A 14,584-nucleotide genomic window follows, 5' to 3' on the forward strand; every position below is an offset into this window, starting at 1 on the left:
CAACAGTGTGGTGATAGACAGAGGGGAAGGGGGGAGGTAGGTGGAGGTAGGCAAAGGGGGATAAATTGGGATGGAAAGAGACTTTGTTTTGGGCGATGGGCACACAATGCAACATGCAGATGATGTTTCATTGAGTTGTACACTTGAAACCTAAATGGTTTTGTGAACCAATGTAACTCTAATAAAATCAATTAAAAAATAAGTGAATATTCTATGCAACTGTTCAATCATTGGGTAGTCATTGCGCTGTACTTTGAAGGCCCTGTGTAAAGTGGGTAAGGTGTTGTTGGAAAAATGAAGAGACATAGAACACGCTGAATTTAGCAACATCCCATCTCTATTGTTTACCACTATATTGTTAAAGAGTGTGACTAAGATTGTGAACCTCTTCCTCTGGAATCTTGGTCAAGTTCTCACCAGTGAAATTTGCCCTGGTACCACCTTTGACATCAAGTTCTGATTCGTGTTCTTTTGTACTATAATCACTGAAACCTGCCCACTATAACGTTTAGCTGAAACCAATGACTCATAGACTGATAGGTTAAAAGACACAGAGTGCTTCCTTTTCTTTTATGCTCAATAAAACAATCTATGATTTTACAGATAAATAAAAAGACTAAAATCATTGCTCCCCAATTCAAAGATATTTGCTGTTAACATTTTGGTATATTGCATATCCTTCCAGATATTTTTCTGTGACTACATATTTCATTGATTACAATATACTAGTATACTATAAAAATGAGAGGTGCTTTCTTAAAGATTTTACACATAAAAACACCACCAATGTTATAAGAAATCCATATTTTACCAAATGGAGTGAGTTAAGATGTACTCTTAAATATGAGTTATTTTAAAAGAAAGGCGAACTACAGAAGCATGTATAGAGATGTTTTGTATCTCTGGAAAGAAACCACTAACAAATATTATTTATCCAATCCAATAGCCTATTATTATAAACTGAGAATGGAGATACATTGTTAATTTTTATCTTAGGTTTTCAAATGGTAATAGTGATAATATACTGATCAGTAGATAATTTTTCAGGTCCCCTTTGGTGAGAGAACGAGGTTTTGGAGGGATGAGGGGAGGAGGGCTATAAGCATACACATATTTATAGTGGAACAGGCTTGTAATAATAATTATAATCATATCAATGCAGTTATAATAATAAAGCTGGGGATTTTAAGAAAAGTTAATAAATGCAGTTCTAAATTACTTCAGAAGCATTTTTTTTCAAGTCATGATCTTTATCCATTTTAAAAAGTCTGTTTTTATCTCACCTCTGTAGATGCTTCTATGCCGTGTCTCGGAAAGAAGCAACTGAGATGCTTGAGAAGAATCCTTCACTGGGAAATATGATCCTGAGGCCTGGTAGTGACAGCAGAAACTTCTCCATCACTATCCGGCAGGAGATAGAGTATGTTTAATTAAAAAAACATATGGAATTATTAAAAGCATGATATCACTTTAGAAAGCAGAGTCATAAAGTTCAGATCAGCATCCTCTATGTGTTTTGTTGGGGCTAAGAATATAACCACAAAAATAGGGAGGGGATGAAACACGTATAAGCAATACTAAAGACTGAGCCAAGGCTAATATTAGCAGTAGGGAAGAATGAGCAAATTACTTTGGTCCTGGATATAGTTCATTCATTCATTCATGCATGCATTCATTTCAACAAGTATTTATTGAGCAATTACTATGGACCAAATAATATTCTAGGAACTGAGGATGCAGCAGTGAGCAAAACAGCATCCCTAGTTTAAGGAAGTTTACATACTTGAAGGAGACACAGACTATAAATAAATACGTAACCAAAAATGTCATACATAAGGTAATAAGGCCTATGAAAGTAAAATAAAGCAGGATGAGGGAAATGGGAATCGCAGAGGTAAAGAGATAATTATGTGCACATTTTGGTAGACATACACTAAAATTGGCATGACACAGAGAAGATTAAAGATTAGCATGGCCCTTGCGTAGTGTTTCATATTTTAAAAACATTTTTCTAGTTGCTGTTGTTTTAATGTAGAGTGGTCAGGAGAGACCTACTTCATTAACTGGCATTTAAACAGAGACCGGAAGGAAGTGAGGGAACAAACCTCCGTGTCTGGGACAAGAGCATTCCAGGCAGCAGGTGCATATGTCCAGAGGCAGGAGAGGCTTATTTTGTTCGAGAAACAGAAAAGGCCTTGGTGATTGCAGTGGAGTGAGCTAGGAGAAAGTGGTAGGAGATGAGATTCCAGAGGTGGGGTAGGGACTGATGTGCAAACCCTACAGGTCATCGTGGGGACAAGGGTTTTACTCTGAATGTCATGAGAGGCCACTGGAGTGTGATGAGTAAAGAAGTGACTATGAAAAGGACCATAGGAGCCTCTTGTCAAGGCTAATAATTTCTTTCTGGTGAAACGGTTTATACTTGATAAAGTAAGTAACATTTACATGCACAAGTTGATTTTTCTGTGTACTTAGGGTGGTTGGATCTTTTAAGGTTCACTTCAGCTCTCAGTCTATGAAAATTTGTATTGCAATAGGATCTCTAGTTTAGTTAACATTTTCACTACTGATAATATAATCTACATATAAAGGTTTTTGTCCCATATGAAAATATTCAATAAGTGATTCTTATTCACAAAAAAGCATAAACAGAACTTTGTTTTTTGAATTTGTTATTTTTTCCTGAGGGTATTATTCTATTACATTTTAAAGCTAGAATATATCAATGAATCTATCTACCACAAATATCAATAATTCTAAAGAGATTAAATATGAAGACATTGACAATGAAGAAAGGCAGTAAAAAGAAAACAATCACAGGAAAAAATTAAACTTATGACATTATGGCTGCATGGCTAGTATGAGCCATGGTCTAATCAGCTTTATTCACTTGCCAATTACTCTGTATACACTAGCCATGTACATTGAATAGTGGTAAGAATGTTAGATGGTAAATCTGGTTCTGTGTGTGAAGTAAAAGAAAATGTGTGTCATGTGCGCATGTGCACGCACGCATTCACATGTGTGTTTTCCACAATAAATATCTGTCAATTTAATCTTTTGGGTTTATTATTTTTTAAAATTATAGACTAACATTCGGAATGAATGAGTTTCAATGAATATAGTTCAGTTATAATTTATCATTTAATTGACTATCTTGATGCAAATCCAACATAAATAAAAATTATGAATGGCCATCAAATATCAGTGAACTTAGAACTCCTGGATTTTCTGTTTAGTATATCCTGATTAAGGAGATTATCCTTTTCCAGGGTTTAGGAAATTGAGTATCACATAAAATATAGAATGTTTTTAACTGTTTACTTCCACTTTAAAAATATGAAATATAAAAAACTAAATTAAAATTTATCTTGCAGATTTTAAAAAAAGAAACCATCTAACTGCTTGGAAGTAAACTAGATCACACAAGAGAATGATGAACTGTTTCCTTCATATTACTTTCTTGTTGAATTGGCTGTTTGATTGATTTGCATGTGAACCCTATGTTACTATTCTGCATCAAACAATCCTGAGACCTAACAGCTCTTTAAAGACTGTGTATAGTAGCTGGATATCTTGTAAGGTAGTCTAAATTAGCCCAACTTTTGCACTGTACTTTCTGTACAAGTGAGCTATGAAAAATAAAGTTTTTTCTGCTGTAAATGTGGTTTTGGACGAAATGCAAGTAGTTTCTATATTTAGGATATGAACTTAATGTCACAGCTTATATGTATTTTTGTATTATATTTAAACTCGTAAGAGTCAAGCAAAGGAGTTCATTTCAAAGTTATCTATTTCTAATTTTACTATACTCACTTCCAGTTTGAATTCATATAGTTCATACTTTTGTACAGCTGATGGTCATAAGAATATAATATTTCATAAAACTAATCACCCCCTCACCCAAAAAGTTCATATTTAGAAAGCAAGGAGTAAACTAGAATGCTTAAACTAGAGCATTCTAATACTGTAGTCAGTATAAGCTTATTTAGACTTTGAGACATAGTTTATAACATGAAAAACATGAAAATGGTTAACATGTTTTAGCTGTTACTGTACAAATTTTCCTTATGAGTCACAAGGAAATCCAACCAATCCAACCAAGAAAATAATATATATATATGAGTCATATGTATAGTTATATGTCTTCTCTAATATTTTAGAATGCCCAGATTTAATATCTTCTATTTAACAGATTACTTAATTTTAAAGGATAGCTATTGTGGAGAGTAGTATAATTGACTACAGAGCTTCATGTGAAGACTTGGCAGAAATCTAGACTATTAGGAAGCACCTGTGTTACCCACAAAACTAATTCATTCTCTTACAGGTTGTAGGAGAAATGGTCAGCTATGAAGTTTAGATGAGTGTGTCTGGTTAAACACTAGCTAAAAAGGACAAGTTGGTTTACAAAATATCATGAAAGTAAAAATTATCTCCATCTGTTCACATATCAGCTGTGGGAGGGAAGACTGTAGTTCACAGGAAGAAGCAAAAGTCATTCAATGTCAAATTATCAGGTGACTCCTCTCTTGATGCAAAATATCATCCACCTTTATCCAGCTCAATGGTGTGTGAATTCATAAGACATAAAGCTATTCGTAAAACAAACTTCATGGTTTGGTTTGGTTTTCTAAAAATAATTATGACTATGTGGCAAGCTAGCAGTATACTAGTATATACTTTGGAAAGCCATTGACCAAGAAAGCAGTAGCAAATAGTTACCCAAAATTCATTCCTTTGCAAAAATTGAGGTCAAAAGCTGAGAACAGGTATTTATAACCATATGTAAGGCCACACATTCTTTTTTAAAGACAGGTTACTTCCTTTTTGAGGTCATACACATGAAACTTCAATATAGCAAATTTATCAATCTCATTTTGTCCCTCTTTCTTTATTCCTTTGGAAAAACAAAATGTGAAAGAAAAACAAAGGTCTAAAATAAGAGTCAAAGCCTAAGTGACTTGAATGGAATTTTTTTCTACCATTCTGCTTTAGAACTTAGTCCTGTTAGTCAGAAGTTCCAAGAGACCCTGTTAACCTTTGCTACTTTTCCTTTCACAGCTTTGCCATGAATGACGATAATGATGATATGATGGTTATTACTAACACAATCACTGTCCCCACTTATAGGGTACCATTTATGGGTGCATGTTGAGTGCTTGACAAACATTTTCTTCAGGCACAATAAAGACAGAGACAGACAGTATTTTCCATGTTTAACAAATGAAGAGGCTGAGACTTAAAAAAATTACTAACTTAAAGGACTTTTCAAACATAATTCATAACACAGCCTTAAGTGCGAAGGCATTACCATCTCCATTTTATAGATGAAGAAATGAAGGCTGAGAGAGCTTACAAAACACCAGAGTGTGAACCTAGATCTTCCTAGTTATAAAGGCCATGCCCTTCAAGCTTTCTATCAATCTTCCAAGTTATGATAATCACTTATTACATAGGAATACAGGAATTCTAAATGGATTTGGTGCGAGTTTTCATATGTAACTGTATGATTATAAGGTTGATTTTCATGGTAGGGATAAAGATAAAGCCAGAGCCAACCATCCCAACAGAGGGTACTTGTAAGACCTCTGTCCACAAGTGTTTTCTTCAGTCTGTAACTGATTCCTGAAGGTTCAGCATTAAGAAATACCTTTTTTTTTTTTACTTTCCCCCCTTTTTAGGAGGGGAGAGGGTTGGTTAAGTTTTATCCCATTTTTTGAAAGTAAAGCTCTAGAATAAGTCATTGGAATAAAGTTACTAGCTGTTTCCCAACATGATATGCAATTGAGAGAAGATTTGAATGTAACAATAGAAGAGGAAAGGGTGAGTTCCTTGAACAGAAGTGTAGTTCAGTCCTAGAGAAATGTGACCTGGAAATGGAGGATGAGGGATGAGAAAGGTAGGAGGCTCTGCAGATAAAACTTAACCTGGTAGACACTTTTGCTTTAGCAGCTTCAGTAAATCGGACAGGTGTTGGATTACTTTGTCTTTTAGGCAAATGGCAGTGCAATAAATGCTGTTTACTTTTCAACATTAGCTAAAGTCTTGGTCCTGACACTGTTTCCATATGAATCAAGGGAATTCAAGGCAAACATACTGTTGTTCAAAACTAACTGGCATAGACATTGACTTATGCTCTCAGTATAAATTAGTTCTAGCAAATAGCACTATGAGGTGGGCTCCTACAGTTTTAAAATTCAGTTTCACAAATACAGTGTGCCTAAAGCTGGAATACAAAAATGACTAGAATGTGCTTCTTGTTCTTAAGCAATTCATAGTCAATAAAATAGCACGAATTTAGTATTAGAGTGCTATGTGACTACAGAAGAGGAAGACATTAAGATTCATCTGTTGTACTTGCATTCTCACACTTAAGTGTTCATATAGTACCTAACACCTAGCATTTTCCATACCTCGAAGTCCAAGATGGTATATAAGCAAGCAGGAAGAATAGTCATTGAGAGCTTTCTGACTGGAGTAAGAGGTAATTTGCTTTCAGTAGTTCTTTCTATTTCTCTGTTAATATAGAGAATAAGTATTTGATTTGTATATGCCCACCTAGGATTTTATAATGATGTCTACTTTGTAAGTTTTAGGCATTTAAAAGTATAATTCTGCCTAAAAGATTGTCAGTTCTTGATTCCTGTATTTATCCCTATTATTTTTTCTCATCCAACCAATCAATGGCCCAGGTTTCTTATATCCCTAGTGTATAACTCCCCAAAAAGAATATATATAAAGAACCAGGTAAATAGAAAAACAAAAAACCCCACCATTTTTCCCCCTAGTCATTGAAACATAGGTTTTACTATACAGGTGATATTTTATACTCACTTTAGTTTGATTTGACCCAACAGTATACTCAAATGGATATTAACCTTTTTTTTTTTTCCATTTTAGCATGCCAAGAATCAAGCACTACAAAGTGATGAGGGTAGGAAAAAGCTACACTATCGAACTGGAAAAACCTGTAAGTAGCTATTTCCTTGTTGTTCATGAATTTTCTTCTGCTTCCTTCCACACTTACCTTATAGAACACAAACAAAGGTGGAAAGTAGACTCCATGGCTAGGAACAGTGCTGGAAAAAAACAGCCATGTCAAGGAGCCCTGAGGTGGCAGGGTGAGAAATGAGATGCAAGAGCAGGTGGATGAGGCAGAATAGAAGATAATCTGTTAAAAATTCTTTCCATTTTTTTTTTCTGTAAATCTTTATCACTATAGTTGTTTCCGGGAGAGAAATATATTTTATCAGTTGTTTTACATCCTCCAAATTAAGTATTTCAATGTGCTTATATTTTTAAATTTTATTTTTTCATTACAGTTGACATTCAATATTATTTTATATTAGTTTTAGGTGAACAGCATAGTCGTTAGATATTTATATACTTTACGAAGTGCTACCCCTGATATGTCTAGTACCCTCCTGGCACCATACACAGTTATTACAACATTGTTGACTATATTCCCTATGCTGTACTTCACATCCCCATGCCTATTTTATAGCTACCAATTTGTACTTTTTAATAATTTTTAAAAAATTAGTGTTTTTGTTTTTTTAAATTGATTTCAGAGAGAGGAAGGGAGATACAGAAACATCAATGATGGGGAATAATAATTGCTTGGCCGTCTCCTAAACACCCCCTACTGGGGATCAATCCCACAACCCAGGCATGTGGCTTGACCAAGAATTGGACCTCGACTTTCTGATTCATGGGTTGATGCTCAACCACTGAGCCACACTGGCCAGGTCAATTTGTACTTTCTAATCCCTTTCACCCTTTTCACCCAACCCCACAATCTACCTCCCCCTTCATCTAGCAACAATCAGTTTGTTCTCTGTATCTATGAGCCTGTTTCTATTTTGTTTGTTTCTTTATTTTGTTCTTTAGATTTCACATGTAAGTGAAATCACTATGTTGTCTTTCTGTCTGACTTATTTCACTTAGCATAATACCTTCTAGGTCCATCCATGCTCTCTCAAATGGTAAGATTTCTTTTTTATGATTGAGAAATATTGCATTGTATATATGTACTACATCTTTATCCAATCATCTATTGATGGGCATTTGGGGTGCTTCCTTATCTTGATTATTTGAAATACTGCTGGAATGAACATAGGGATGCAAATATCTTTTTAAATTAGTTTTTGGATTTCTTCAGATAAAAACCCATAAGTGAAATTGCTGGGTCATAAGGTAGTTCTATTTAATTTTTTGAGGAACTTTCATACTGTGTTCCTATAGTCAGTGGCTGCACTCTGCATTCCCACCAACAGTGCATGAGGGTTCCCCCTTTTCCACATCCTCACCAACAGTTGTTGGTTTATTGATGATAGCCATTCTGACAGGTGTGAAGTGATTGATATCTTGTAGTTTTAATTGCATTTCTGTGATGATTACTGACATTGATCATCATTTCATATGTCTATTGGCTATCTTTATGTCCTCTTGGGAGAAGTGTCTATTCAGGTCCTCTGTCCATTTTTAATTGGGTTGTTTTTTTTTTGGTGGTGTTGTATGAGTTCTTTATAAATTTTGGATATTAACTCCTCATTGAATGTATTATTGGCAAATATTTTCTCCCAACAGGTAGGCCGTCTTTTTGTTTTGTTGATGGTTTCCTTTGTTCTGCAAAAACATTTTTGTTTGATGTAGTCTCATTTGTTTATTTATTTTTGTTTCCCTTGCCCAAGGAGCTATATAAAAATAAAATATATTACTAAGAGCAATGTCAGATAGTTTACTGCCTATGTTTTCTTCTAGGGGTTTTATGGTTTCAGGTCTTATATTTAACTCTCTAACCCATTTTGAGTTTATTTTTGCATATGGTATAAGAAGGTCATCTAGTTTCATTCATGTATCTGCCCATTTTCTCAACTCCATTTATTGAATAGACTAGCTTTACCCCATTGGATATTCTTGCCTCCTTTCATTAATTCACCATATAGGCATGGGGGTATTTCTGGGCTTTCTTCAATGTTCTTATTTCTAATGGGAAAAAAAAGCTGTGAATGCTTAGTCCTCTAATACCCACCATGCAGAATTTCAGAAATCTTCCTCTTAATAGCAACATAAGAGTAAAGAAAGGGTTTTTCCCTGGTTGGTAGGGCTCAGTTGGTTGGATGTCATCCAATGCACCAGAAGGTTACTGGTATGGTTCCTGATCTGGGCATATCACCAGATCTGGTAGGGCGAGTACAGGAGGCAGCTGATTGATGTTTCCCTCTCAAATCAATATTCCTTTCTCTCTCTCTCTCTGTCTCCCTTCCTCTCTCTCAAAAAACCAATATAATTTTTTTAAAAAAGGGGTTTGTCTTTGTCTGTAACCCCTCTTCTACCCCAATAAACTTATCATGGGGCTAATGATATCTATATATATAAAAGCCAAGCAACCAGAACGACTGGACCAGAATGACTGGAATGACTGGTCACTATGACACGCACTGCGGCTGGCCAACTGGCCTGATGGGGGCAGGGTCGGCTGGCCAACCTCCCATGTCCCCTCCCCCTGGCCAGCCTTCCCTAATCGGGGTGCACCGGGCCTCTAGTAATATCATAACCACTACATATTCTGTTAGGCAGAGCTAGTACTTTACATATGCCATTTAATTTATTCTTCATCACTACCTTGAGGTAATGCCTGTTGTACAGGTGGAAAAACGGGTATTTACTGCTACACTGGTCTCAATCAATGAGACTATAGTAACATGACCTATGGTTCGGGATGCTGAAAAAAAAGGAAGATAGGCATGTGGTCTTAGCTGAGTTGATGGAAAGACTGGACCAGGAAAGTACTATCACTTAAATGGAACCTATGGTTCTTGAAGATATTGACCATATATTTTCTAAAATTGAGCTTCTCGCTCTCCTGCCCCTCCATGCCCATTATGTTGATCAAACAGAGAAGGGTCAGTATGGTTGAATTTATGTTTTGACCATAACCCTTAGAGTGCAGTAGTGACCTTTGCCATAAGTAGGCAGCTGCTGATTCATATACCCCACTTAAACTTTTGCTATAAATGCTTCCCATAGCTTCTCCATTCTCACGTCCATGCCTGATTGGGAGTTTTCAAAAATTCCAATGAAGGAAGCAGAGAACTATATTGCTGAAGGGTAACCCAAATAGCCAAGTGAATGGAAGCAATGGTCAGGAAAAAGAATGTCTCTGCAAGTGGTGAACGGGGCACATTTATCTGTCATTAGCCCAAACAGTTCTCAGTATAAGGAAAGCTAATAGTCTGAATTATTCTTTCACCTTCCACCTCCCCAAACCCTACCCCTCAACCAGATTTGTCACTTTCTGAAAAATGTTTTTCCTCTTCAAGGTTACTAGGGATATTCAGCTTTAATCTGATTTTACTTGTACAAAAATACACGTAAAAGCAATGCATTTCAGTTATTCCTAGCCAAGCAAATTATCCTGTTACAATGATACTAAAATGCTAATTTCTGTTTGTTTCCAGCAGAAGAAACCAACTATAGTCAAATTAAGCAAAATTAAATGTATGAACATAGGAAAAACACAGGATGACTGGAAGGCTAGAAAACCAGGGACTAGGAAGCAGTTACCTATAATAAACACCATCTGATGAGAGATCTACTCTCCTTCCTTGTTCCTCTACTCTACTTCAAATTTCAGGAAGGGAGGATTTCTGACATAACTTGAGCCACACTCTCATGCAAAAACTGGGGAAGAGCAAAGAGTACCTAATGATTGTCCACCAAAACGTATCCAATAGGAAAGGGGTAATACTTCAACAGGAAATCAGCTATGATTATAAAGGAGAAATAAAATGCATGGGTAGGCAAAGCCATTCAGTAAGCCATTGAAGTGAGGTATGGATACAATTTTCTGGAGGCCAGAGAATACACAGTTAATCTCCATTAAATTTTAGTTGAGCTTTCTCTTCCTCATCTTTACACAGGAGACACTGAGCTTTCTCTCTCTCTTTATACAGGTAACACTTCCAAACCTTTTTAGCGTCATTGATTATTTCATGAAGGAGACTCGAGGAAATTTACGACCATTTATATATTCAACTGATGAAAACCTTGGTATGTTTTTCTTTTAATCTCTATATTAAGGAAAGCAAAGCCAAAAAAAACCCCAAACCCTGTATATGGTTTGTAATATCTACTAGCTTTTAAATTTACCCATTTAGAAATTGTTTTGTCACTGACCCTGTGAAAATAAGGGAGTACCACTATATCCTGGTGGATAGAGGATGGGCCCATTCTACAGAAAAACCCTGAGGCATGTGCTATAACTATTAACTTCACTGCATTATTCTACTTGACTTTATCAAATTCAGAGATAAGAAGAAAACCATGATATAGTCATGTAAACCAAAGAAGAAACTTAAAGGTAGGGTCTGTCAACAGTGTCAAATGCTTTAGGCACATTAAAATGGGTGAATGGGTGAGGATGAAAGAAAGACCTTGGGAATTGGCCATAGGGCAGTAGATGACCTGAGAGAGGTCTTATTCAACCATAAAGGGAGAAGCCAGAGTGCAAGATAACAAGGAGTGGGTGAATGGTAAGAAACTACAGATAAAGACTATAGATAGTAGCCAGAATTAACTACAGAATTTGTTAAACCAAGCATGGGACCCTATAAAAGTGTACAGTTCACATGACCATGAAACTGGCCGTTTGTACTTTTTTTTTGGCAGAGAAGGATAGGCTGGTTGTGAGTTTCTCTCCATCCTTTGAAACAATCCTTGATACATGGTCACTTGAGAAGCTGTAAGCAGGAGAGATAAAAATATTCCCAGCTTGTTTGGATTCAGTTATCAAAACAAGTCCCTGTTCCTACAGATTATGAGGAAAAACAACTTTGGCTACCTGTATCCGGGCATATCTGAAAAATCTCCCTAATTAAAAGGGCAGCAAGTTTGCCCTGGCTGGGTGGCTCAGTTGGTTGGAGCGTCAATCCGTACACCAAGAGGTTGAGGTTTTGATACCCATTTGGGGGCGCATATGGGAGGCAACTAATCAATGTTTTTCTCTCTCTTTCTCTCTCTCCCCTCCTTCTCTCTCTCTCAAATCAATAAAAACATATCCTTGAGTGAGGACTATATATATAGAAAAAGGGGGCCAGCAAGTTAAAAATGTTTTAAGTTTTAAAATATGGCTATAAATCTTGTGATGCCAAATAATTAAAAAAAAAAACTCAGTCTAAAGGAACTTTAGAAAATTATCCAGTACAGTGTTTTACTATTATAGGAATCACCTGCACTCAGTACAGAAACCAACTCTCAGATGTGATCATCCAGCTTGTTTGAAAATTTCTAATTATAGTCACCTCACTGATTTTTGAGGCAGCACAGTTCACTTTTGGTAAGCTCTCATATTAGAGAATTTTTCCTTAATATTGACTATGAGACATTCTTTCAACTTCTACATATTAACTCAATTTCTGGTTTTGAGACAACACAGGGTTTAGCCACATGTCCCTCTCCCCCCAGTCTGTCATCTATAAAGTATTGGTTCCTTCAGCACCCTCACTCTCATCTTGCTCTTCTCTGTACATTAATATCTGAGCATTTCTCTTAAAGCATAAGCACAAGGGATGAACACATTGCTATAGATATGGCCAGCATAATACATTACCTGGGCTTTATGCAGGTAAATACTACCTAACAGAAACCTCTGGGAATGAGCTATTAATACTATTAATGCTTTCCCCCCCCTTCTTTTCCAGAGACCGAAGGATTTCCTGTACCATCTCTAAAATAAATAGAAAAAATAGGATGGTGGGGAGAGGAATCCAATGTAATTGGCCTCCTTCATAAATTGTGAAGTTACCTAATGCTATGTAACAAACCACCCCCAAAACATGCTGTGCAACAAACCACCCCTAGAACATGGTGGTTAAATCAACAAACCTTTTATTTGCTCAGGATTCTGTGCATCAGCAATTTGGACTGAACCAGGCTTTTCACCTGGTCTCTAAGCCTTGAGCTTAGGCTCTCACATGAGGTCTCAGAGCAATTAAAGGAGAGAAGGGTAGCTACATGTCCTTGGGCTAGAAATCCTTAGTACTGAGAATAAAGTTCAGAAAGTCCTCATGGAAGTTGTTGACAGGGTCTGCACTTTTAAGCAAAAAAAATGTTTAACAAAGCCAATTTTATCATCGGCTAATTGACATAAACAAGACTTAAGTTCCTACAGCACCGCATCTACATTGTAACAAAATGACAATGAACTAAACCACACCGAGGATCTGCCTTGTTGGAGCTTTTAATACAGAAGCTGTGAAGTGAATAAATAATTCCAAGTGTGATGTTTTATGTACAGGGACTATATTTCTTTCTTTTAAAAATTATTTAATTTACATACAACAATTGTTTTGGTGTATAGTCCTACCAGTTTTGACAACCACCACCACCACAATCAAGACACATAAAGTTCCATCACCTCAAAAATTGGCTTCATGTTGTTCCTTTGTAGTCAGCCCTTTCTCTTTAAAATTTAAACTTTAAAAAACAAAACATATTTACTAGAGGCCCAATGCACAAAAATTTGTGCAAGAGTAGGCCTTCCTTCCCTCCGATGCTGGCATTGGCTTCCCTCCAGCACCCGGGACCCGGGCTGGCTTCCCTTGGGCCCCGGCTTCATCAGGAAGGACGTCCAGAATGATGTCTGGAAGACGTCTGGTCTAATTAGCATATTACCCTTTTATTATTATAGAAGAAGATGATTTCAGAGAAGGGATAGAGAAAGAGAAATATCAATGATGAAACAGAATCATTGATCTCCCTGTGCCAGCGATCGAGCAACTCAGGCATGTGCCCTGACTGGAAATTGAACCGTGACCTCCTGGTTCATAGGTCAGTGCTCAACCACTGCACCACACCAGTTGGGTGTACTCAGCCCTTTTTATTGTCAATCTCTGGCAACTACTGATGTCTTCCATTCCTATAGTTTTGCATTTTCCAGAATGTCATATAAATGGAATCACAGTATGGAATCTTTTGACACTGATTTCTTTCACTCATCATCATGTCTAGATCCACACAAGTATAGCATGTATACCTTCCTTTTTTTAAAGCTGAATAGTATTTCACTGTATGGAGATACCAGTTTTTTTTAATCTACCTACCAATTTAAATGTATTAGGGTTTCCAGTTTTGGGCAATTATTAATTAACCGATATAAATATTATTATAAAGATTTTTGTGTGAACATAAGTCTTCATTTCACCTGGATAAATCTCTAAGGATAGTGTGTGTATAACTTTATATAAAACTGCCAAACTCTTCTCACAAATGGTCCTTTTTGCATCTCTGCTATCCATATCTTGAGCGTTCTAGTTGCATTCTCACCAGCACTTATTGTCATTAAAAAAAAGAGAAAAGATTCTTGTAAGTATATAGTGGTCTCACTGTGGTTTTAATATGTATTTCCCTAATGATTATGTTGAGCATTTTTTCATGTTTTGTCAATCATATCCTGAATTTGGTAAAATATTTGTTTAAGTCTTTTTTTTTTTTAAATAAATCTTTATTGTTCAGATTATCACAGTTGTTCCTCTTTTTTCCCCCCATAGCTCCCCTCCACCCAGTTCCCACCTCACCC

General features: G+C 36.2%; 1 protein-coding gene across 2 annotated transcripts in view; it reads left to right on the plus strand.

The window, feature by feature from the left end:
* The window catches only part of STAP1 (signal transducing adaptor family member 1), a 45,752-nt gene that overhangs the window by 25,831 nt on the left and 5,337 nt on the right, over positions 1-14,584 (plus strand). The window contains exons 6-9 of one of the 2 annotated variants that reach the window (XM_014541806.1): positions 1,292-1,420; positions 6,904-6,973; positions 10,962-11,058; positions 12,708-13,494. In XM_014541806.1, coding sequence (XP_014397292.1) covers positions 1,292-1,420; positions 6,904-6,973; positions 10,962-11,058; positions 12,708-12,742 — 331 coding nt within the window. In that variant the 3' untranslated portion in view covers positions 12,743-13,494. Of the gene's footprint in view, positions 1-1,291; positions 1,421-6,903; positions 6,974-10,961; positions 11,059-12,707; positions 13,495-14,584 lie in introns of those variants that run through there. The other variant, XM_005868889.2, reaches the window with a different exon arrangement.

The sequence above is a fragment of the Myotis brandtii genome, unplaced genomic scaffold (assembly GCF_000412655.1).
Source record: "Myotis brandtii unplaced genomic scaffold, ASM41265v1 scaffold28, whole genome shotgun sequence".
NCBI classification, from domain to species: domain Eukaryota; kingdom Metazoa; phylum Chordata; class Mammalia; order Chiroptera; family Vespertilionidae; genus Myotis; species Myotis brandtii.